The sequence below is a fragment of the Cetorhinus maximus genome, chromosome 6 (genome assembly GCF_964194155.1).
Source record: "Cetorhinus maximus chromosome 6, sCetMax3.hap1.1, whole genome shotgun sequence".
Taxonomy (NCBI): Eukaryota; Metazoa; Chordata; class Chondrichthyes; order Lamniformes; family Cetorhinidae; genus Cetorhinus; species Cetorhinus maximus.
The window spans coordinates 34569298-34590684 of NC_135884.1; the positions used below are offsets into that span (position 1 = coordinate 34569298).

General features: G+C 41.3%; 1 protein-coding gene across 36 annotated transcripts in view; it reads left to right on the forward strand.

Moving 5' to 3' along the window:
- Positions 1-21387, forward strand: part of slmapa (sarcolemma associated protein a) — a 235928-nt gene that overhangs the window by 200407 nt on the left and 14134 nt on the right. For all 36 annotated transcript variants that reach the window (XM_078543552.1, XM_078543560.1, XM_078543567.1 and 33 more), the window contains 3 exons: positions 11766-11891; positions 14218-14292; positions 15131-15451. In XM_078543552.1, coding sequence (XP_078399678.1) covers positions 11766-11891; positions 14218-14292; positions 15131-15451 — 522 coding nt within the window. The remainder of the gene's footprint in view (positions 1-11765; positions 11892-14217; positions 14293-15130; positions 15452-21387) is intronic.

Here is a 21387-nt window from a genome sequence, read left to right on the forward strand (position 1 = left end):
TAATTTCAGCAATCTCCTTCAGCTTTATATACAGTTTGTCCAGTGGACTTGATATTGCATAAAGTGCAAGAGGAAGGTCAAGCTGGGTTTAAAAAAAACACTCTCTTGGATCATTAAAATTCCTGGGCACTTTTCAGGATTTAAGTAGCATTTTATTTTTATGTTTTGAGAAAGCTGACTTGGCTCTCAACACATGAATAGTTTAGCAACTGTGTAAGTATGTATGTGTAAAAGCCTCTCATAGAATGAGTGCAATTCATACCTATCCAATATGACTGCCTAGCTTGCTGCAGACCACCTGTTGTGACGAATAGTGCAGTCTAACCACATCATTTGTTTTGAAATTCTGTTGTGCAGCCTATAAATTTTTAACAAGAAGAATTATTTTCTTTGCCCAAGTGCATGGATCTGCTCAGCCAGAAAATCTTGTCAAGACCTGCTGGAGTGGAGTTGCATCTCCATATAAGGTTTAAAGCACTTCTCTTTGTATAAACTAGTTGCAGTTTTCCATTTCAGGCAGTACTTTCTTTGTTGGAACATCTTAATTTTTTTAGTATTCCCAAACCATGTGTCCGAAGGTTCGTGTTAAATCCAAGAACAGTGCTAAACTATGTTGGATGATGAAATAACTTAAATGTTCATAAAAATTGAGTGCAAGAATTTTATTCCATATTTTTTTGTTAACAATACAAAGATTGAAATTATTTCAAAAGTACTTTAGTTTATCGGGAACTGTAAAGAGATGTACACTGAAATGGATCCAAATCATTTCAGCTCCTTTGTTATTGAATGTTTGTGTTTCCAACATGTCACTTCAATATTTTTAGGTGTTATTATAGGAGTTAGGTTCACATACAAATCTGATAATTCAGTAGTGGATATGAAATTTTCTTCAAAGTCGTACAGTTTTTCTACACAGTTTAGCAAGTAAAGTCTGAAAAGGGACATCAATTATGGAGAAACCTCAGATTTTCAGTCAAGCCTGTATTTCTGACTTGTTTAAATATGCCTTCCTTTATAGTCATACTGTGTAATCCTACTTTTCTCAACCTATTCCATTGAAATGATCCTCTTCCACTTCAGAGACGGTTTTTCTTTTTATATTCTTTCGTGGGATGTAGCCATTGTCCCATCCCCAATTACCCTTGAACTGAGTGGCTTGCTAGGCCATTTCGGAGAGCAGTTACGAGTGAACCAAAACAGAAAATGCTGGAAAACTCAGCAGGTCTGACAGCATCTGTGGAGAGAGAAACAGAGTTGACATTCCGAGTCCATATGACCCCTCTTCAGAAGGGACAGGACTCCTCTGAGAGGCTGTGACCCATGTCTACTTATCGAAGGGGCCTGACTCCACTAAAATTGTGGGTGTCTTTGAACTGCCTACCCCCACAATGGAGGCAGCAATGGCACGAGGGCAGTGTGCGACCTGACTGCTTATCCTGCACTGGCGAAAATTGTCAGGAACGGGGGCGGGAATTGTGGAATCGGGTCCTGCCCACTATTTTTAAAAGGCTCCCAAGTCGGTGTGACTCGGTGAAAATCCAAACCAAGCTTTCAATTCCAGATTTATTAATTAATTGAATTTAAACTCAACCAGCTGCCGTGATCGGATTTGAACTCATGTCCCCAGAGCCATTAGCCTCGACCTCTGGACTATTACTCCAGTGACATTACCACCCCGCCATCATGTCTGAAAGCCACCAATTGGAGATACCTTTTGTTAATTAGAATTGTGGCACTCTGGGGTAGTACATCACAGTCATGCATGACTCTAGGGCACTCCAGTAGGTATTTGAAAGATATAAGATTCTGAGGGCACTTGACGGGGTAGATGCTGAGAGGATGTTAGGATGTTTCCTTTCATAGGGGAATCTGGAACTAGGGGAAACTGTTTCAGAATAAGTGGTCTCCCATTTAAGACTGAGATGAGGAGGAATATCTTCTCTGAAGGTCATTAATCTTTGGAATTCTCTAAACTGAAGAGCAGTGGAGGCTGGGTCATTGATTATATTTAAGGGTGAGATAGATTTTTGAACAATAGGGGAGTTGAGGATTATGGGGAAAGGGCAGGAAGGTGGAGTTGGGACAAAGATCAGATCAACCATGATCTGATTGAATGGTGGAGTAAGCTCGAGGGGCTGAATGGCGTACTTCTGCTCCTATTTCTTTTATTTGCTTCAGTTCTGCAGAGTTCCTTCTGTTTCTAGGGATATTCAAGTCAAAAAAATTCAATATTTTCTTAAGCTTGGTCAAATAGGTAGGTTTAAGGCTCGTCTCAAACGAGGAGAAAGAGGGGCTTAGGGGAAGGAATTCCAGAGCTCAGACCCTGGATGACTGAAGGCACAGCCACCAATGGTGGGGTGAAAGAAATCAAGGATGGAAAAGGCAACAGAACTGGAGGAACGTAGAGTTCTCAGAGAGTTGTAAGGCTGCAGGATATTATAGAGTTAGGAACTGGCAAGGCCATGGAGGGATTTGAACACAGATAAGAATTTTAAATTTGAGACATTGTTGGATTCAGTGCATTATAGTCAGAGAGCACAGGGATGATGGGTGAATGAGACTTGGTACAAGTTAGGATATGAGCAGCAAAATTTCGAATAAACCCGAGTCTATGAAAAGTGAAAGAATAGAGGCCGGCTAGGAGAACATTGGAATAGTTGAGTCTGGAGGTAACAAAAGCATGCTCCTCCCCAATTCCTGCCCCCACATGGTTGTGTGTTGCCTTTCTCCTGATGTGCCTTGTTTATCTCTTTCTCTTTGCTCCCTAATTTATTTTGATTTAGCCCCCAAGCTTCCTTTCAGCCTCTCAGTGCTGCAAACCTTGCAAAGTTTGACAACTTCCATTTGACTATATGAAGATTGCTGTTGCTTTAGCTGGCCTAGATCAGCTTCTCAGGAATTAATGTTTGATTTTGAGATCTTTCTACCCGGAGCCTGGATTAATTTTGCATCCCTTCCAGGTGCACACAGTCTGCAAGGCGTTAAATAAATGTAAACATTTATATAATTTAGGAGCTGGAATTCTGTACTAATTTGACCCACTTTAACAACTGGTTTGGGCCGATATTTTAGGATAGATTTTCTGATGTGAAGTACCTGGGACACTTTAGGGTAGATTGGAAAATCACAAGTAGCACTACTGAGATTTGTCCATTCCATTGAAATTTATCCTTTAGTTCAAGCTGACAGTTTACCTTGTAAAGATGGTTAATATTATATTCAAAAGTGTTTGAAAAAACCTTGCTGCAGAAGTTCAGTTTCAACATAAAATTTCAAGAGGTTTGATTTGAACAGAAATGATTAATTTTCCACAACCCACTGCTCTTCGACATATAAACGTACATGCTGATTAAATGAATTTAGAAACTAAATCAAACTGAACCGGACCAGCCAAAAAAAAATCTGTGGCTCCAAGAACAGATCAGAGGCTGGGAATTCTGAGGCAAGTAATTCGCCTCCTGACTCCCCAAAGTATGTCCACCATCCTCAAGGCACAAGTCAGGAGTGCAATGGAATATTCCCCACTTGCCTGTATGAGTGTGGCTCCAACAGTCAAGAAGCTTGACACCATCCAGGACAAAGCAGTCTGCTTGATCGGCACCCATCCACCAACTTACGCATAGTGGCAGCACTGTATATACAAGATGCACTGCAGCAACTCACCAAGGCTCCTTCGACAGCACCTTCAAAGCCCGTGACCTGTACCACCTAGAAGAAGGGCAGCAGACATGTGGGAACACCACCACCTGCCCCTTCCCCTCCAAGCCAGGCACCATCCTGACTTGGCACTATATCGCCATCCCTTCACTGATGCAGTATCAAAATCCTGCGACCCACTTTCTAAGAGCACTGTGGGTATATCTACACTACTTAGAGTGCAGTGGTTCAAGAAGGCAGCTCACCACCACCGAGGTGAGGTGAGAGCAACTGCCCTTAACATCAAGGCAACATTTGACCGAGTGAGGCATAAAAGAGCCTGAGCAAAGCTGAAGTCAGTGGGAATCTACTCTCCACTGATTGAAGTCATACCTAGCACAAAGGAAAATGGATGTGGTTGTTGGAGTTCAATCATCTCAGCCCCAGGACATCACTGCACGAGTTCCTCAGGGTACTGTCCTTGGCCCAACCATCTTCAACTGCTTCATCAATGACCTTCCCTCCATCTTAAGGTCAGAAGTGAGTGTGTTTACTGATGATTGCACAATGTTCAGCACCATTTGTGACTCCTCAGATACTGAAGCAGTCCATGTCCAAATGCAGCAAAATCTGGATAACATTCAGGCTTGTGCTGACAAGTGGCAAGTAACATTCATGCCACACAAGTGCCAGGCAATGACCACCACCAGTAAGAGAGAATCTAACCACCTTCCCTTGACATTCAATGGCATTACCATTGCTGAATCTCCCACTATCAGCACCGTGGTTACTGTTGACCAGAAACTGAACTGGACCAGCTGTATAAATGTTGTGGCTACAGATCAGAGGCTAGGAATTCTGCAGCAAATAACTCACCTGACTCCCCAAAGCTTGTCGACCATCTACAAGGCAGAAGTGGGCATGAGATGGAATACTCCCCATTTGCTGGATGAGTGCAACTCCAACAACACTCAGGAAACTCAGCACCATCCAGGACAAAGCAGCCTGCTTGATTGGCACCCCATCCCACCACTTTAAACATTCACTCCCCCCTCCACCGACGCACAGTAGCAGCAAAGTGTATCATCCACAAGATGCACTACAGCAACTCACCAAGGTTCCTTCAACAGCATCTTCCAAACCCACGACCTCTACCACCTAGAAGGTCAAGGGCAGTGATGCATGGGGACACCACTCCTAGCACCCCCAAGCCACACACCATCTTGACTTGGAACTACATTGCTGTTCTTTCCTAACAGCAATGTGGGAGTGCCTACTCCACGTGGACTGCAACAGTTCAAAAAGGCTGCTCACCACCACCTTCTCAAGGGCAATTAGGGATGAGCAATAAATTCTGGCCTTGTCAGTGCCACCCACATCCCATGAAAAAATTAAAATAAAACAATATGATAATGTGCGAAGGGCATAGCATTGTTGATCTATAATGATTATAGATATTGTGAATATCTCATAATTCATATGTTTTGGAATATAACTTTTAGTTTTTGGAATTAAAGTTTTAACTGTAGATAAATGGTGGCATCTGGTTAAGAAATTGGTAGACATCTAAGTCAATGCACTTTAAACAAGCTTGGAGTTGACTTGTGTTTGTCTTACAAGATTAGAGTTGGTTTTTAAAAAATCCTGACCAATGAATGATCCATCTATAAGCTTATAATGGAGCCAGGGAGTCTGGAGAGAGGGCAATTACATCTATTAGAAATATAAATTATTCATACAGGTTATAGAACCAAAGAGTTGTGTTGAAGGTAAATGATTTGTTTACATTTCTATTTGAATCATCCCAAAGCATGCCATGTTGCCATAAAGATGGTTATTCAGGGTAGACCCTTAGTTAGTAGGTTGTTTTGTTTAATTTTATGTGCATGTGTTTGCTGATAGAAGCAGACATTAGAGTTTGGGTTTTATGACGGAAAAGCAGCTGGAAGATTTGCTGTATCTTGCAGCTAGTGGAAGGAATCTATAGTGGTCCTTACAGAGCCATGTGGCAGAAAGGAGTCAGTTTGAGCAGTTAGCTTGGAAAGAGATGGACAGAAGCTGTGGGAGCAGACTGGGAAAAAGCAGTCTATGTATTTTCAAAGCCAGGACAAGGAACTGAAAAGTCCACAGCCGTGAGGCCTTTAAAGAAAATTAGAGGATTGCTTAGCCAAAATCTAATGGAAGGATCATGAAATTTGTACATCAAGGAATAGTTGGAATACTAAGGAGGAGTAAAGTAAATTCCTGAGAGCTGTGGCATCCTTAAGGTTGGCCCCAGGAAAAGTGAATGGACCTTCAAAATTTCAGAAGATAAGGGAATTCTTGGGAAGTAAAAAATAGAATTGAATGTATAGCATAAATCTTTATAAGCTATAGTGTTCAGTTAGTGGTGCTTGCTTTGTTTAAATCTCTTAATATTTCCAATAAAGTTTGTTTTTGTTAAAAAAAAACATAATCTTGTGGCTTGGTTCTGTCAAATAATTGCTGGATGTTCATATTTCTTCTTTAAACATTAACAGTCCCTAACAGGATCACAACATATATTTTTGAACTGAATAGAACTTGAACTGTCAGTTTTTCGCAATGGATCACTCTTAAATCATAGCTCTAAGTCACAGAATCAAAAATGTGCCTGAAGAGAGATCCGCTTTACAAATAGAGTCAGGAAACTCAAAATACCTTCTGGGATAACTCTGGAATAATAGTACATTGTAGAGAAAAATGTAGTTTCTAAGCAGTAATACACCCTGAAGCACTTCAAAGCATTTCATTCTGTTGATAACATCTGTGCTGCACAATGAATGTTTCCATTTGTTCATTAAGTGCATGGGGATGATTTGCTACTTTAAACACATTATATAAATGCAAAAATACCTGGAAAAGTTCAGCAGGTCTGACAACTTCTGCAGAGAGGAACACAGTTAACGTTTCGAGTCTGTATGACTCTTCAACAGATCTGTTGAAGAGTCATACGGACTTGAAAAGTTAACTGTGTTCCTCTCCACAGATGCTGTCAGACCTGCTGAGTTTATCCAGGTATTTTTGTTTTTGTTTTGGATTTCCAGCGTCTGCAGTTTTTTGCTTTTATATAAATGCAAGTTGTTATAGAAAAAGACATTTGATCAAGAAAATATCTTTTGCTGGGAGGAGGGATGAAAATTATAGTACATGATTTAATTGTTCTGTCACATGCTTGGTTTGTGACTTTATAGAATAAATTTACTAATTTGACACAGCAATTCTCTCATCTAACGTGTAAACAACAACAACTTGCATTTTACAGCACCTTTAACATAGAAAACCATCCAGTGGTGCTTCACAGAGAAATAATCAAAAAAATGGACACCAAGCCACTGAGACAGTGGAGAGGTCAGGAGAAGTGGTAGAGTTACAGCTGCATGTCATCAGAATACATGTGGAAACTGACCCCATGTCTGCAGACGATGTTGCCAAGGGGGTGATATATAGATTGGGAAAGGATGGTCAAGGATAGATCCTTCAGAAATTCCTGAAGCAATAGTGTAAGAGTGTGAAGAGAAGTCATTTTTGGAGATGTTCAGGATCCAACTGGAAAGGCAAATCAAGTAGAATCAAGGGTCAATCTCATTCTGCTGGACAGCAGAGTCGAGGCATTAGAGGAGGTTGGTGTGTATGTCAATGGCTGCAGGCAGGTCAACAAAGTTGAGTACATCTCAATCACAGTCTCAGTCAGCTGTGACTTTGATTAGTGTTATTTCAGTGTTGTGGCAGGGTCAGAAACTTAATTGGAGTTATAAAAAAGCTGGGCACAGATTTGGAAGGCGACACTTTCAGACACAAAGGAGTTTGGGGAGGAAGTGATGTTTCTAAGTACAGAGAGGTCAAGGGTAGTTTTTTGGAGGAGAGGGTTGATGATGGTGTCTGAAAGCATGCCTGATGGTACTTGAGGAGAAGGAATTATTTACAATGTAAGGTAGCATGGGGGCCAAGAAGGGATATTGAGTAAGAAAAGGATCCAAGGAACCGGAGCTGTCTCTCCTGGATGAGATGAACTCATGAAAGGCAAAATGAGAAATAAAAGAGAAACTAGACAGATGTGAGTTTAGGGCATAAATGTAGTACATTCTTGGCATCTTTACATACCTGAATGCAAGGCCTGGGAGAGAGGGTGCAGACGTTGCCAAACACTGTGGCCCTTGACAGCCTTGTTGCTGTAAATGGAGTTTCTTGTTGGCCCCTAGACTGAGCAGCCAGAAGTAGAGTTTCAGACCTGAAAGACCGACTTAAAAAAAATTTGAACCTTCAGGCTGAGTTCTGATTTTTTATTAAGCTGGCCTGTCAGGCTAGTTTCACTGAGTTGCTTTACTGCTGCTTATGACCTACGGGCAGCTTCATGGTTCTTATTTTTTTTAAAATCCCGCCAGAAAACCACAAAGCTGCCCGAAGATCAGCAGCACGGCAACAGAGAGTATTTGTGCTTGAAAAATTATAAGTTAAATCTCTATTTTAGAGCCAATTGGATGTTTTGTTGTGGGGGGGGAGGGAACGGTGCGGAGGTGGCAGGGAGATGGCCGGGGAAGTTGGGGTGTGTTGGAGGGGTGGGGGTAGGTTGGGGAGTGTTGAAAAGGTGGGGGTAGGTTGGGGGCTGTTGGAGGGGTGGGGTGGCAGGGGTGGCGTGTGGAGAAGTTGGGATTGGAATGGGGAGGATGCCACTCTTTATGCTGTTGGAAGTTTTTATTACATTTTTACATTTTAGGCTGTAAATTCACAGTGTACAGTAGAATTTGTATGACAGTTTCTGGGGGGAGGGGAAACAATTCAGTTCTTGAGTTAAGGCCATACTGAAACAATTCAGTTCTTGAGTTAAGGCCATACTGAATTTATGTATCTTGCATCATTCTTCTCTCAAAAATTTGGATCAGCAATTCAATCTACTGTACTTTTCTCTAAGCTGCTGGTAGCTGTCTGATTGGCAAATCCTGCGAATTGTGTCATTAGCATAAAAGGAGCAGATGCCATTCATGGTATATTGTAGGCTGGCGCCAGAGAAATTAGCATGATAAGGTTGCATTAGCTACAGAGTTGAATTGTTTTGTAAATCTAGTGATTTCTTTGCAGCCACTTTCCTAACATCAGCTGATTGCTCTGTGATTAATTACACGTAGAGAATCGGCATTGGGCCTCCAATTTCACCGTCGCTACAGTCACTCTGCCTACTGCATGCACACGTAATGAAAGAAAGACAAAATCTACATTTATACAGCACCTTTCACAATGTCTGAAATGGCTTTACAACCAATTAACTGCTTTTTGAGTTGTAGTCACTGGTATGATGTAGGCTGTGTTATCAAATGGCAGAACAGGCTTGAGGGGCCGAATGTCTTACTCCTGCTCCTAATACATATGTTTGTATGTCATTCTGGATAGATGAGATAAACTGGGTTAGATAGCCTTTGTCATCCATAATTATCTTGTAAACAGAGAGTGGAATCATGACTGGATATTCTGTTTATTTTGTTGCGAATGGAAGTTTACTATGGGCAGAATTTTGCCTTTGATGGGCGGGTGGGCCTGACCGACTCGGCGGCGGGCAGGCAGCCAATCGCCGCCGCCAAAACGGGCCCCCGCCGCCATTTTAAGTGGGCGGGCCAATTAAGGCCCGACCAGCGTGCCGCCAGACGTGAAGCGCTATGCGCTTCCTGTGCGGGCGGGGTGGGGGGGAGGGGGGGATTCCCCAACTGCGAGAATGCGCACATCTCCCTGAGGCTAAGTGCTGCCTCAGGGAGATCGCTGAAAGGCTGTCAAATATTAAAAATAGAACAATAAAAAATTAATTAATGTGCCCCCCTCATGTGAAAATGTCACACAAGATGGGACATGTTAATGAAGTACACAAAACCTTTATTAAACGTTTTTAAATCCGATATCAAACCTCATCCTGCCATTGGATGAGGTTTGTAAAAAAAATCACTTACCCACCTGCCCGTTGGGCCCGTGCGCTGAGCCGAAGTTCGCACAGGCCCCTCAAAATCCTGGTCAATTGGAGAGTTGATGGCCTTAACAAGGCCTTTAATTGTGGGCGCACGTCCTGCTGCATAGCTGACAGAAATATCACGATGTCATGCACTGACATCGGGACGCTTGCGCGATGTCAATGCGGGACATTTTAAGCGCTGGTATGCGGACTCCGCCACCCGCACGCCAGCCAGAAGATTCAGCCTGAGCGGGCTTTGGGGGTGGAACTGCCAAAACAGCAGTGCGTAATGGGCTCATAGTGAATCAGTAACTTGTTTTACACTCAAGAATCTTTTCCATTGACTTAAATCTTGTCTTTTTGTCTACTTACCTGTTATCCCACTCTTTCTTGGGCTGTGGGGAATAAGAGGCCAAGAAAGAGGAGAAGCACCAGGGCCCATGATTTCTCTCCCTGGCCCTGCCTGTATGTATCACTGCTTAACATCATTCCGAAAAGATCCGTTTTAAACTAATTAAATCAAAATTTTGGCATGTGAACTATTTTTCTATGTGCTCGTTTTTGTGTTTGATCAAATCCAGTTTCTTATATTAAAATTACAAAATGAACCATTACAAACATGTAATTTTTTCTGGTCTGTCAGTCTATGCATTTTAGTTGTATAATAAATAGTTGTTATTGAAATTGAAGGAATCTGATAATTAATTAAGTGTGTTTTGTAGTACAAAATTTTTTTATTTGATAAATTCAAACAATTCATTCAGTATTAATACAAGATGACAGATTCTCTGAAATGAGTCCTGTAGTATACACTGATAAAAATCCTTGAAGCCCTCCACAAAATATCTGCTTCCACTTAGTTCATTCATTGTGCAGGAAATGTAAATCTGAGATTGTCAATATTTATTGTCATTAAATAATTAAAGGGACAAATGTAAGACTTTTCACTGCATATATCTATTTTTAATAAACATGTTTGCATAAATAACAGCTTGCATTTAATCCAGCACAATCAGTGGAGATAAAAACATCTAAGTTCCTTCAAACATGAGAAAAAGGAGAGCCATTGAGCATTTGACCAACCCTTTGTCAGTTTTCAGATAGTTTTTTAGGAGGATTTTGAGTGGAGAGAAATAGTGATGGGAAGGGATTTAGAGAAGTTCAGAGAGTAGGGTCTGCCACCAAGAGCAGAAGGCAGGAGAAGGAATAAAATTTGGGAACTGAGAGCTAGTGTATGTTAGCAAAGCTGGTGGTTATGGGTGAGGGCCAGGATATAGAGTGGAATTTTGGGCAAGTTGAAGTCTTGTGGAGTCGGGCAAGGAGAAAATTGAAGAAATTGAATTAAGAGGTGTTAAAAGCGTAATTAAGGTTTTGAGACTCAAGAGTGAAGCAATAATGGAGACAGATGGTATTGTAAAGGTGGAAATAAGTAATCTTGATGAATAGAATATGGAGCTTAAAACTTGATTCTGAAAGAACTACATGCTGAGATTCCACAGTCTAGTTCAGTTGCAAGAGAGCAGTTGGAGACTGTTCCTCAATTGGAGGCATTTTTGACTCATTGTAGACCATGTCAGACAGATTTGTTTTATTCAGTCACAGGATGCGGGTGTCCTTGGCAAAGCCAGCATTTATTGCTAATTGCCCTTGAGAAGGTGATGGTGAGCCCCTTCTTGAACTTCTGCAGTCTGTGTGTTGAAGGTACTCCCACAGCGCTGTTCGGGAGTTCCAGGATTTTACCCAGCAATGATGAAGAAACAGCAATATATTTTCAAGTCAGGATAACGTGTGACTTGAAGGGGAACTTGCAGCTGGTGGTGTTTCCCATCTCATAGCCTGACAGTATGAAGGTTGGAGAAGTAAAACTGGATGCGGTCAACATATGCATGGCTGCTGACCTTGCTGCACTAAACAAAAAATTAACATGTCACACACTTTTTGGTTTTGACTCTCTAAGTTCAAAAATGCTCCATTATTGGCAGAGAACTTTGATTTTCATTCATTGTGCTCAAAGCAGATTACACATTAGCCAGGAGGAGCATTGTTCAAGTCTCCACACCTTAGAAAAGTATTATTCACTTGACGATCCAGGTTCTCTACCACATTCGGTGTAAAAGTGATTCTGACCTATTTTGAATACCATTCTCAATGTGGATAAATTTTGCTTTTTCAGATGAGCTGCGACGTGCCCATGCACAAACTGGAGATTCAGAGCGTGAGATACAGCAACTACACCAGGAGCTGAAAGAAGCACAGGAATTGGCTATATCCAGCAAACAAAAATGTTTCGAAGTGCAAGGTGAACTTTTTATTTATCTTTATTTATATATAATTGTGCTAAGAATGACACTGAAAACCAATTTAAGGTTGTCACTTGGGTCCGCAGTATGGCTCACTTACACAAGCTAGAAGCCACATATATTCACGCACATATTCCCTATCCTTTGGAGACAGAAGGAACATGTCCATACATTGCTCCTTTTCCAACTAAACAAAAGCTTAGGGAACAGTTAATCTGTGGTTCATTCCCAGAGACAATGCCTTCATCTATTCGAGTCAGCCTCCCTGGTTTAAATTTGAACAAAGCTGGGCACTTAACTATTCCATGCTGCATTCTCCATGGCAATGCTTCCACCAATCACAGTCCTCTTGCCAACCAATCAGCATTCTCTTCTCATGCAGTATAAATTGTTCCCCCGTTACTGTTGGAAATTTCTTGTGAGCTATCCTGATGAGTACAAGATGGAAAGCTTTGATAGTATGTCTCTTTTTTTCAACAATACTCAAGTTCTGTACTACCAAATGACTTTTTTTATTCATTCACGGGATGTGGGCTTTGCTGACTTGGGCCAGCATTTAATACCCATCCCTAGTTGCCCTTGAGAAGGTGGTGGTGAGCTGCCTTCTTGAACCGCTGCAGTCCATGTGGTGTAGGTACACCCACAATGCTGTTAGGAAGGGAGTTCCAGGATTTTGACCCAGCAACAGTGAAGGAACGGTGATATATTTCCAAGTCAGGATGGTGAGTGACTTGAAGGGGAACTTCCATGTGGTGGTATTCCCATCTGTCTGCTGCCCTTGTCCTTCTAGATGGTAGTGGTCATGGGTTTGGAAGGTGCTGTCTAAGGAGCCTTTGTGAATTCCTGCAATGCATCTTGTAGAAGGTACACACTGCTGCTACTGTGCATTGGTGTCGGAGGGATTGAATGTTTGTGGATGTGGTGCGCATCAAGCGGGCTGCTTTGTCCTGGACGGTGTCAAGCTTCTTGAGTGTTGTGGGAGCTGCACTCATCCAAGCAAGCCTGGACTTGTACTACCTTCACACTCCTGACTTGTGCCTTGTAGATGGTGGACAGGTTTTGGGGAGTCAGGAGATGAGTTACTCGTCGCAGGATTCCTAGCCTCTGATCTGCTGTTGTAGCCATAGTGCTTATATGGCTAGTCCAGTTTCTGATCCACGGTAACCCCCAGCATGTTAGAGGGGGATTCAGCAATGGTAATGCCATTGAACGTCAAGGGGTGATGGTTAGATTTTCTCTTATTGGAGACGGTCATTGCCCAGCACTTGTGTGGCACGAATGTTACTTGCCGTTTGTCAGCCCAAGCCTGGATATTGTCCAGGTCTTGCTGCATTTGGATATGGATTGCTTCAGTATCTAAGGAGTCATGAATGGTGCTGAACATTGTGCAATCATCAGCGAACATCGCCACTTCTGACCACATGATGGAAGGAAGGCCATTGATGAAGCAACTGAAGATGGTTGGGTGAAGCAACTGAAGATGGTTGGGCCGATGACACCACCCTGAGGAACTCCTGCAATGATGTCCTGGAGCTGAGATGACTGACTTCCAACAACCACAACTATCTTCCTTTGTGTTAGGTATGATTCCAACTAGCGGAGAGCTTTCCCCCGATTCCCATTGATTCCAGTTTTGCTAGGGCTCCTTGATGCCACACTCGGTCAAGTGCTGCCTTGATGTCAAGAGCAGTCACTTGCACCTCACCTCGAGAGTTGAAAACAAAACTCTCAGATTTTCAGGTTGCATAGTTCCAACATCAAAAAGTAGTCTAGTTTTCTTTGAAGCACAGTTCACACATTCCAGGTAATGTATTTTTCAGTGATTCAGGTATAATAGTTATGGCAATGGTTTGCAGAACAAAATTAGGCACTGGCAGAAAACTGCTGCTCTTCTGAACGAATAGTTCCTTTTTATTCAAACAGATTGTGCTTGAACCTGGTGACTTGATTTGTTCATTTGGATCAGTGTTTTAATTATTGTACTATTTTGGTAAGTGGTCTTGTGTCCTTGTTCCCCTGCTTTTACTAGCTTGGTTGCATATTGTTAATGGTTTGAGAGGGACTTCATAGGAGAAAATAGAATTCTAAATACTATTAACTTCTAAAGTTACTTCTCCAATGTCCTTCTCATGTATTAGAAAATAACTCTCAAATGTACATTTCACTTTTTTAAATGTTAAATAAATATTTCCTGGCCAGTTCTACTATTTAATTTTCCTTGAAGTTGCTTTGCTTTAAAAAGAATACTAAATTTTAAAAAACTGCAATAATAGTGCACTCTGAATCAATCAATTTGCCCTGCATGTTTCTTTTGTTTTCTTACAGGACTACTGGAAGAGGAAAGGAAGACAGCTAAACAACAGGTTGAAGAATCAACCAGACAGATCCAAGCATTGCAAGGTATAAGCTTACACAAAGCTGTTTACTTGGTACATATTGACTTTGGAGTTGTTATGACCAAGCCACACTCTTCGCCAACCCATATTTATATCGCCTTTCTTTAGTTTTGGATAGATGCTGCCAAGTCAGTATTAATAACATGTCTTAATTTTATCTTTAAGAGCACCTCTTACATGATATTGCTATATTTAAGGCTACTAGTTAGAAAGCACAAAGAAATAAGTAACGGAATAGCATGGTGGTGGTCAGGGGAGATGGTGGTGTAGTGGTAATGTCACTGGTCTAGTAATCCAGAGGCCCAGACTAAGTCTCTGGTAGACTTGGGTTCAAATCCCACCATGGCAGCCGGTGGAATTCAAATTCAGTAAATAAAATGGTGACCATGAAACCACCATTGCTTGTCATAAAAACTCATCTAGTTCACTAATGTTTTTTAGTAAAGGAAACCTATAGTCCTTACCTGGTCTAGCTTACATGTGACTCCAGACCCACACAATGTGGCTGACTCTTAACAGCCCTCTGAAATGGCCGAGCAAGCTACTCAGTTCAAGGGCAATTAGAGATGGGCAACAAATGCTGGCCTTGCCAGTGACGCCCACATACCATGAAAGAATAAAGGAAAAAAATGGAAATTTACATGGCTTTACTGGAAAGATGTTTTGGTACACCGGATAAGCATCTAAAATAGATCCAAGACACTTAGTCAATTAGAATTGGTCCTAAGCAGTTACATATAATAAGTAATTATTGTGTGATTTTTCTAAGAAAATGAATTCAGTCCTGGCAAATAAAGTTTACATTTGATTGTGAAAATGACTATTGTTTCTTCTGTACACAGCTCAGCTCCACAAATTACAAAAGGACATTGAGATCCTTAGAGAGGAGAAAGAGAATGAAATTATTGAGACCCGTGATCAGTTAGCAAGTACCCATAAAGAGATTGTGGCTTTACGACAGACAGCAGTAGAGGCAGCAACAGGCCGTGAAAGTGATATTGCCATTCTCCAAGCGGAGTTGCACAAGGTGCAGACTGAGCTTGAGCAATGGCGGCAAACTGCCTCAGAGTACGAATCAGAAGTTTTCAACCTTCAAACCAAGCTCCAGCTTCAGACCCAGCAGCAAAAGGATAAACAGAAAGGGGAAGCAGTCCAGCTACAAGGTAAGGGGAATGGGACTGCACTTATGCGAACGAGATTTCCAAGATGTTTTGCTGTTTTTGATCTAGTCAGCAGCAATATAGTTTACAGTTGACTCTGATTTCCTGGCAGTAACCTCAATATCTATGCAACAGCAAAGTGATGGAAGGTGTCATTGATAGTGCTATCAAGAAGCACTTACTCAGCAATAACCTGCTCACTGATGCTCAGTTTGGGTTCTGCCTAACCACTTGGCTCTAGATTTCATTACAGTCTTGGTCCAAATATGAACAGAAGAGCTGAATTCCAAAGGTGAGGTGAGAGTGACTACCTTTGATATCAAGGCAGCATTTGACCAATTGTAGCTTTAAGGGGCCCTAGTAAAACTGAAGTCAATGGGAATCAGGGGAAGAATTCTCCACTGACTGGAGTCATACCTAGCACAAAGAAAGATAGTTGTGGTTGTTGGAGACCAATAATTTCAGCACCAGCATATCACTGTAGGAGTTTCTCTGGACAGTGTCCTGGACCCAACTTCCTTCAGCTGCTTCATCAAAGACCTTCCCTCCATCATGATGTCAGAAGTCGAATGTTCACTGATGAATGCACAGTGCCTAGTACCATTCACAACTCCTCAAACACTGAAACCGTCATGCCTACATGCAGCAAACCTGGACAACATTCAGGTTTGGGCTGATAAGTGGCAAACATAAATGCCAGACAATGATTCTCTCCAACAAGAAAGAACCTGACCCTTCTCCCCTTTGACATTTAACAGCATTACCATCACTGAATTCCCCACCATCACCAGACTGGGAGATACCATTGACCAGAAACTTAATTGGACCAGCCACCCAAATACTGTGGCTTCAAGAGTAGGTGAGAGGCTGAGTATTCTGTGATGAGTAACCCATCTTCTGACTCCCCAAAGCCTGTCCACCATCTACAAGGCACAAGACAGGAATGTGATGGAATACTTTCCACTTGCTTGGATGAGTGCAGCTCCAACAACACTCAAGAAGCTCGACACTATCCAGACAAAGCTGTCGGTTTGATTGGCACTCCATCAACCAACTTAAACATTGAACTCAATGTTGAGTCTGGAAGGCTGTAAAGTGCCTAATCAGAAGATGAGGTGCTGTTCCTCCAGTTTGTGTTGAGCTTCACTGGAACATTGCAGCAGGCCAAGGACAGACATGTGGGCATGAGAGCAGGGTGGTGTGCGATGTTCCAGTGAAGCTCAACGCAAACTGGAGGAACAACACCTCATCTTCCGATTAGGCACTTTACAGCCTTCGGGACTTAACATTGAGTTCAACAACTTAAGATCATGAACTCTCTCCTCCATCCCCACCCCCTTTCCGATCCCCTTTTTTCTAATAATTATTATATATATATTTTTTTAAATATTTTTCTTTTCCCACCTACTTCTATTATAATTTTAAAATCTATTTCCATCCATTGTTTTATCTCCACCTTTTAGCCTATTTCAATCCCTTCCCCCCACCCCACTCCCACTAGGGCCATCTGTCACTTGCTCATTCCACCCTTAATGTCACCATTAGCACATCATTTAGCTAATATCACCAACACCAACACCCCTTTGTCCTTTTGTCTATGACATCTTTGGCAATCTCTCCTTTGCCTCCACCTATCACTGGCTCTCTATCCAGCTCCACCTGTCCCACCCCCCTTAAACAGCTTATATTTCACCTCATTTCTATTTCTCTTCAATTCTGATAAAGAGTCATTCGGACTCGAAACATTAACTCTAACTTCCACTCCACAGATGCTGTCAGACCTGCTGAGTTTTTCCAGCTATTTTTGTTTTTGTTTCAGATTTCCAGCATCCACAGTATTTTGCTTTTATCTTAAAAGTTTTCCACATGTTACCTTTGGTTCCTTTGTCTTTCATGTTAAATTGATGTCCTCTTGTTCTCAATCCTTTCATCAGTGCGAACAGTTTCTCCCTATCTACTCTGTTGAAACCCCTCATGATTTTGAAGACGTCCCTTCAAACATCTTGAAAGAGAACAGCTCCAGCTTCTCTGCATCCTCTCTAATGCCTAATGTGGTGCCCAGAACTGGACACAATATTCCAGTTGAAGCCGAACCAATGTTTTATGAGGGTTCAGCATAACCTCTTTGCTTTTGTACTCTATGCCTCTATTTATAAAACCCAGAATCCAAATGCCTTATTAGCCACTTTCTCAACCTGTCCTGACATCTTCAACAATTTGTGCACATATATCCCCAGGTCCCTCTACTCCTGCACCCCTTTGAGAATGGTATCCTTTAATTTATATTTCCTCTGCTCCTTCTTCCTACTAAAATGTATCACTTCACACTTCTCTGAATAAAATTTAATCTGCCATGTTTCCTCCCATTCTACCTGTCTATGTCCTGCTTGCAGTCACAAGAACACAAGAATTAGGAGCAGGAGTAGACCATTCGGCCCCTCGAGCCTGCTTTGTCCTTCAATTAGATCATAGATGACCGGATTGTGGCCTCAACTACACTTTCCTTTCTGCCCCACGCCCCCCCCCCCCCCCCACCCCCCAACAACCTTTGACTCCCTTTGTCGATCAAAAATCTATCTAACTCAGTCTTGAATATATTCAATGTCCCAGCCTCCACTGCTCTCTGGAGAAGAGAATATCACATACTAATGACCCTTTGAGAGAAAAAAATTCTCTTCATCTCAGTTTTAAATGGGAGACCCTTAATTTTTAAACTCCGTCCCCTTGTTCTAGACTAATATCCTCTCAGCATCCACCCTGTCAAATCCTTTCAGGATCTTATGTATTCCAATAAGATCATCTCTCATTCTTATAAGTTGCAATGGGTATAGACCCAACCTACTTGATCTTTCCTCATAAGATAGCCCCCTTCATCCCAGGAATTGGCCAAGTGAACCTATTCTGAATTGCTCCTAATGCAATTATATCCTTTCTTAGGTAAGGAGACCAAATCTGTAGACAGTACTCCAGATACGGTCTCACTAAGACCCTCTACAGCTGTAGCAACAGTTGCCTACTTCTATACTCTATTCCGTTTGCAATAAACGTCAACATTCTATTTGCCTTCCTAACCACTTGCCGTACCTGCACACTAACTCTTTATGATTCTTGACCTAAGGAGGGAGTATACTTGCCATAAAGGAAGTGCAATGAAGGTTCACCTGACAGATTGAGGAGATTGGGCCTATATTGTCCAGAGTTTAGAAGAATGAGAGGTGATATCATTGAAACATACAAAACTCTTACCGGACTCAACAGGGTAGATGTAGGAAGGATGGCTGGAGGAGGGTCCAGAACCAGGGACACAGTCTCAGAATAATAAGTAAACTATTTAGAACTGAGATTCAGATCTTTGGAATGAGGGCTGTGGAGGCTCAATCATTGAGTATATTCAAGACAGAGATCGATAGGTTTCTATTAAAGATATTAAAGATATCAAAGGGTACGTGGATAGTTCAGGAAAATGGTGTTGAGGTAGAAGAGCAGCCATGATCTAGTTGAATGGTGGAGCAGGCTTGAGGGACTGAATGGCATACTCCTGCTCCTATTTCCTATGTTTCCTATGTACTAGGACACCCAGATCCCTCTGAGTCATAAAGTTCTGCAGTCTCTTTCCCTTTAAATAATATACTGTTTTTTTATTCTTCCTGTCAAAGTGGACAAGTTCACATTTTCCCACATTATACACCATCTGCCAAATTTTTGACCACTCACTTAACCTTTCTAAATCCTTTTGTAGACCCTTTATGTCCTCTTGACAACTTACTTTCCTACCTATCTTAGTGTCATCAGCAAATTTAGCTACCAATCGTTTGGTCCTTTCATCCAAGTCATTGATATAGATTATAAATATATGAGCCCCAGCACTGACCTCTGTGGCACTTCACTAGTTACAGCTTGCCAACATGAAAATGACCCATTTATCCCTATTCTCTTTTGCTTCCTGTTAGTTAACCAATCCTCTATCCATGCTAATATGTTAACTCCTACACCTTGAGTTCTTATTTTATATAGTAATCTTTGATGTGGCACCTTATGAAATGCCTTTTGAAAATCCAACTACACCATATCCACGGATTCCTCTTTATCCACAAAGAATTCTAACAAATCAGTCAAGCGCTATTTCCCTTTCACAAAACCATGTTGACTGCCTGATTGTATTATGATTTTCTAAATATCCTTTTATTACCTCCTTAATAATGGATTCTAGCATTTTCCCTATGACAGATGTTAGACTAACTGGCCTATAGTTTCCATCTTTCTGTTTCTCTCCTTTCTTGAGTGGAGTCTATCACTATCATCCTCACAGTTCACAATACATCCAAGTCTTGAGTTATCTGCAAATTTTGAAATTATACCCTGCACACGCAAGTCTAGGTTATTAATATAGATCAAGAAAAGCAGTGATCCTAATTCTGATTCCTTGGGAACGCCACTCAATAAGCCTACTTTGTATCCATGCTACCACTGACCCTTTTCATTCTACTGACTTTAACTTGGCTGACAAGTCTCTTTTGTGACATTTTGCCCATGTACACCAAATTAACCACATTATCCTCATCAGCCCTCTTCATTATCTCATCAAAAAAACTCAAATCAAGTTAGTTAAACATAATTTGCCCTTAACAAATCCATGCTGGCTTTCCTTAATTAATCGCACTTGTCCAAGTGACTGTTAATTTTGTCCCAGATTATCATTTCTAAAAGCTTTCCAATCATTAAGGATAAATTGACCAGCCTGTAGTTGTCAGGCTTATCCTTGCGCCCTTTTTTGAACATCTTCAACTCTCCTGTACTCTGGCACCTGCATCTAAGGAGAGTTGGAAGAGTATGGTCAGTATCTCTGTAATTTCCACCCTTCCCTCAGTATGCACGGATCCATTTAATTTTAAGTACAACCAGCCTTTTTAATACCTCCTTTGTATAACTTTTTAGCCCATTCAGTGTTTCAACTACCTCCTTTTTCACTATGACTTTGGCAGCATCTTTATCCTTAGTAAAGACAAGTGAAAAGTGCTCATTTAGTACCTCAGCCATGCCCTCCGTCTCCATGTGTAAATCCCCTCTTTGGTCCCTAATCAGCCCCACCTATCTTTTTATCACCCTTTTCCTATTTATATGCCTATAGAAAAGACTTTTGGATTTTCTTAAATTGTTAGCTGCCAGTTTCTTCTCATATTCACTCAATGCTTCACTTATTACATTTTTTGCTTCCCCCTGAACTCTGGTCTCAAAACATCTCAAGAACTTCACAGACAATAAAGTACTTTTTATAATGCAGTTGGTGTTTTTATTATAGACAAACACCAGCAACTAATGTTTTGACACCTTGCTGTGCTCACATTAATGAGATGAATGGCTAGTTAATCTATTTTGATGGCATTGGTTAAAGCATAAATGTCAACCAGGATATTTCAACTGCACTTCTTCGAACAATGCCATGGAATTTTCTCTGTTCTCACCTGAATATGCAGATGGAGTCTTGGCTTTTGGATCTTTCGGTTGCACTGGAGTGGCAACCTAGATTATGTGTTCAAATCATGAAGTGGAGATGAAACCCAGAACTTTATACAATCATTTAGAATTCACAAAAAGATTTTTGACTCATTACCTAGATTTATTTCAGGCCTTTTTAGAGTAATTTTAATATAAGAGGATAATTCATATTGGAATTTTTGATTCTGTATATGGGTTAGTACATTCTTCAATCTGCAAATATAACCCATGAAACAGAATTTTAATGCATTCGGATGAAAAAAGGTAATCTGCCTTGGGGTTAGATGTCGATTTTGAGACGAAAGTATCAGTATTGGTTTATGGATCCAGTAACTGAGTCATCTCTAGTCTGATTGGGTTTGGCACATAAAGCAAAACAGAGCGTTGAGTGGGAACTACTTGCTACGATCCAGAAACGGATAATATACTGGACATAAACCAGA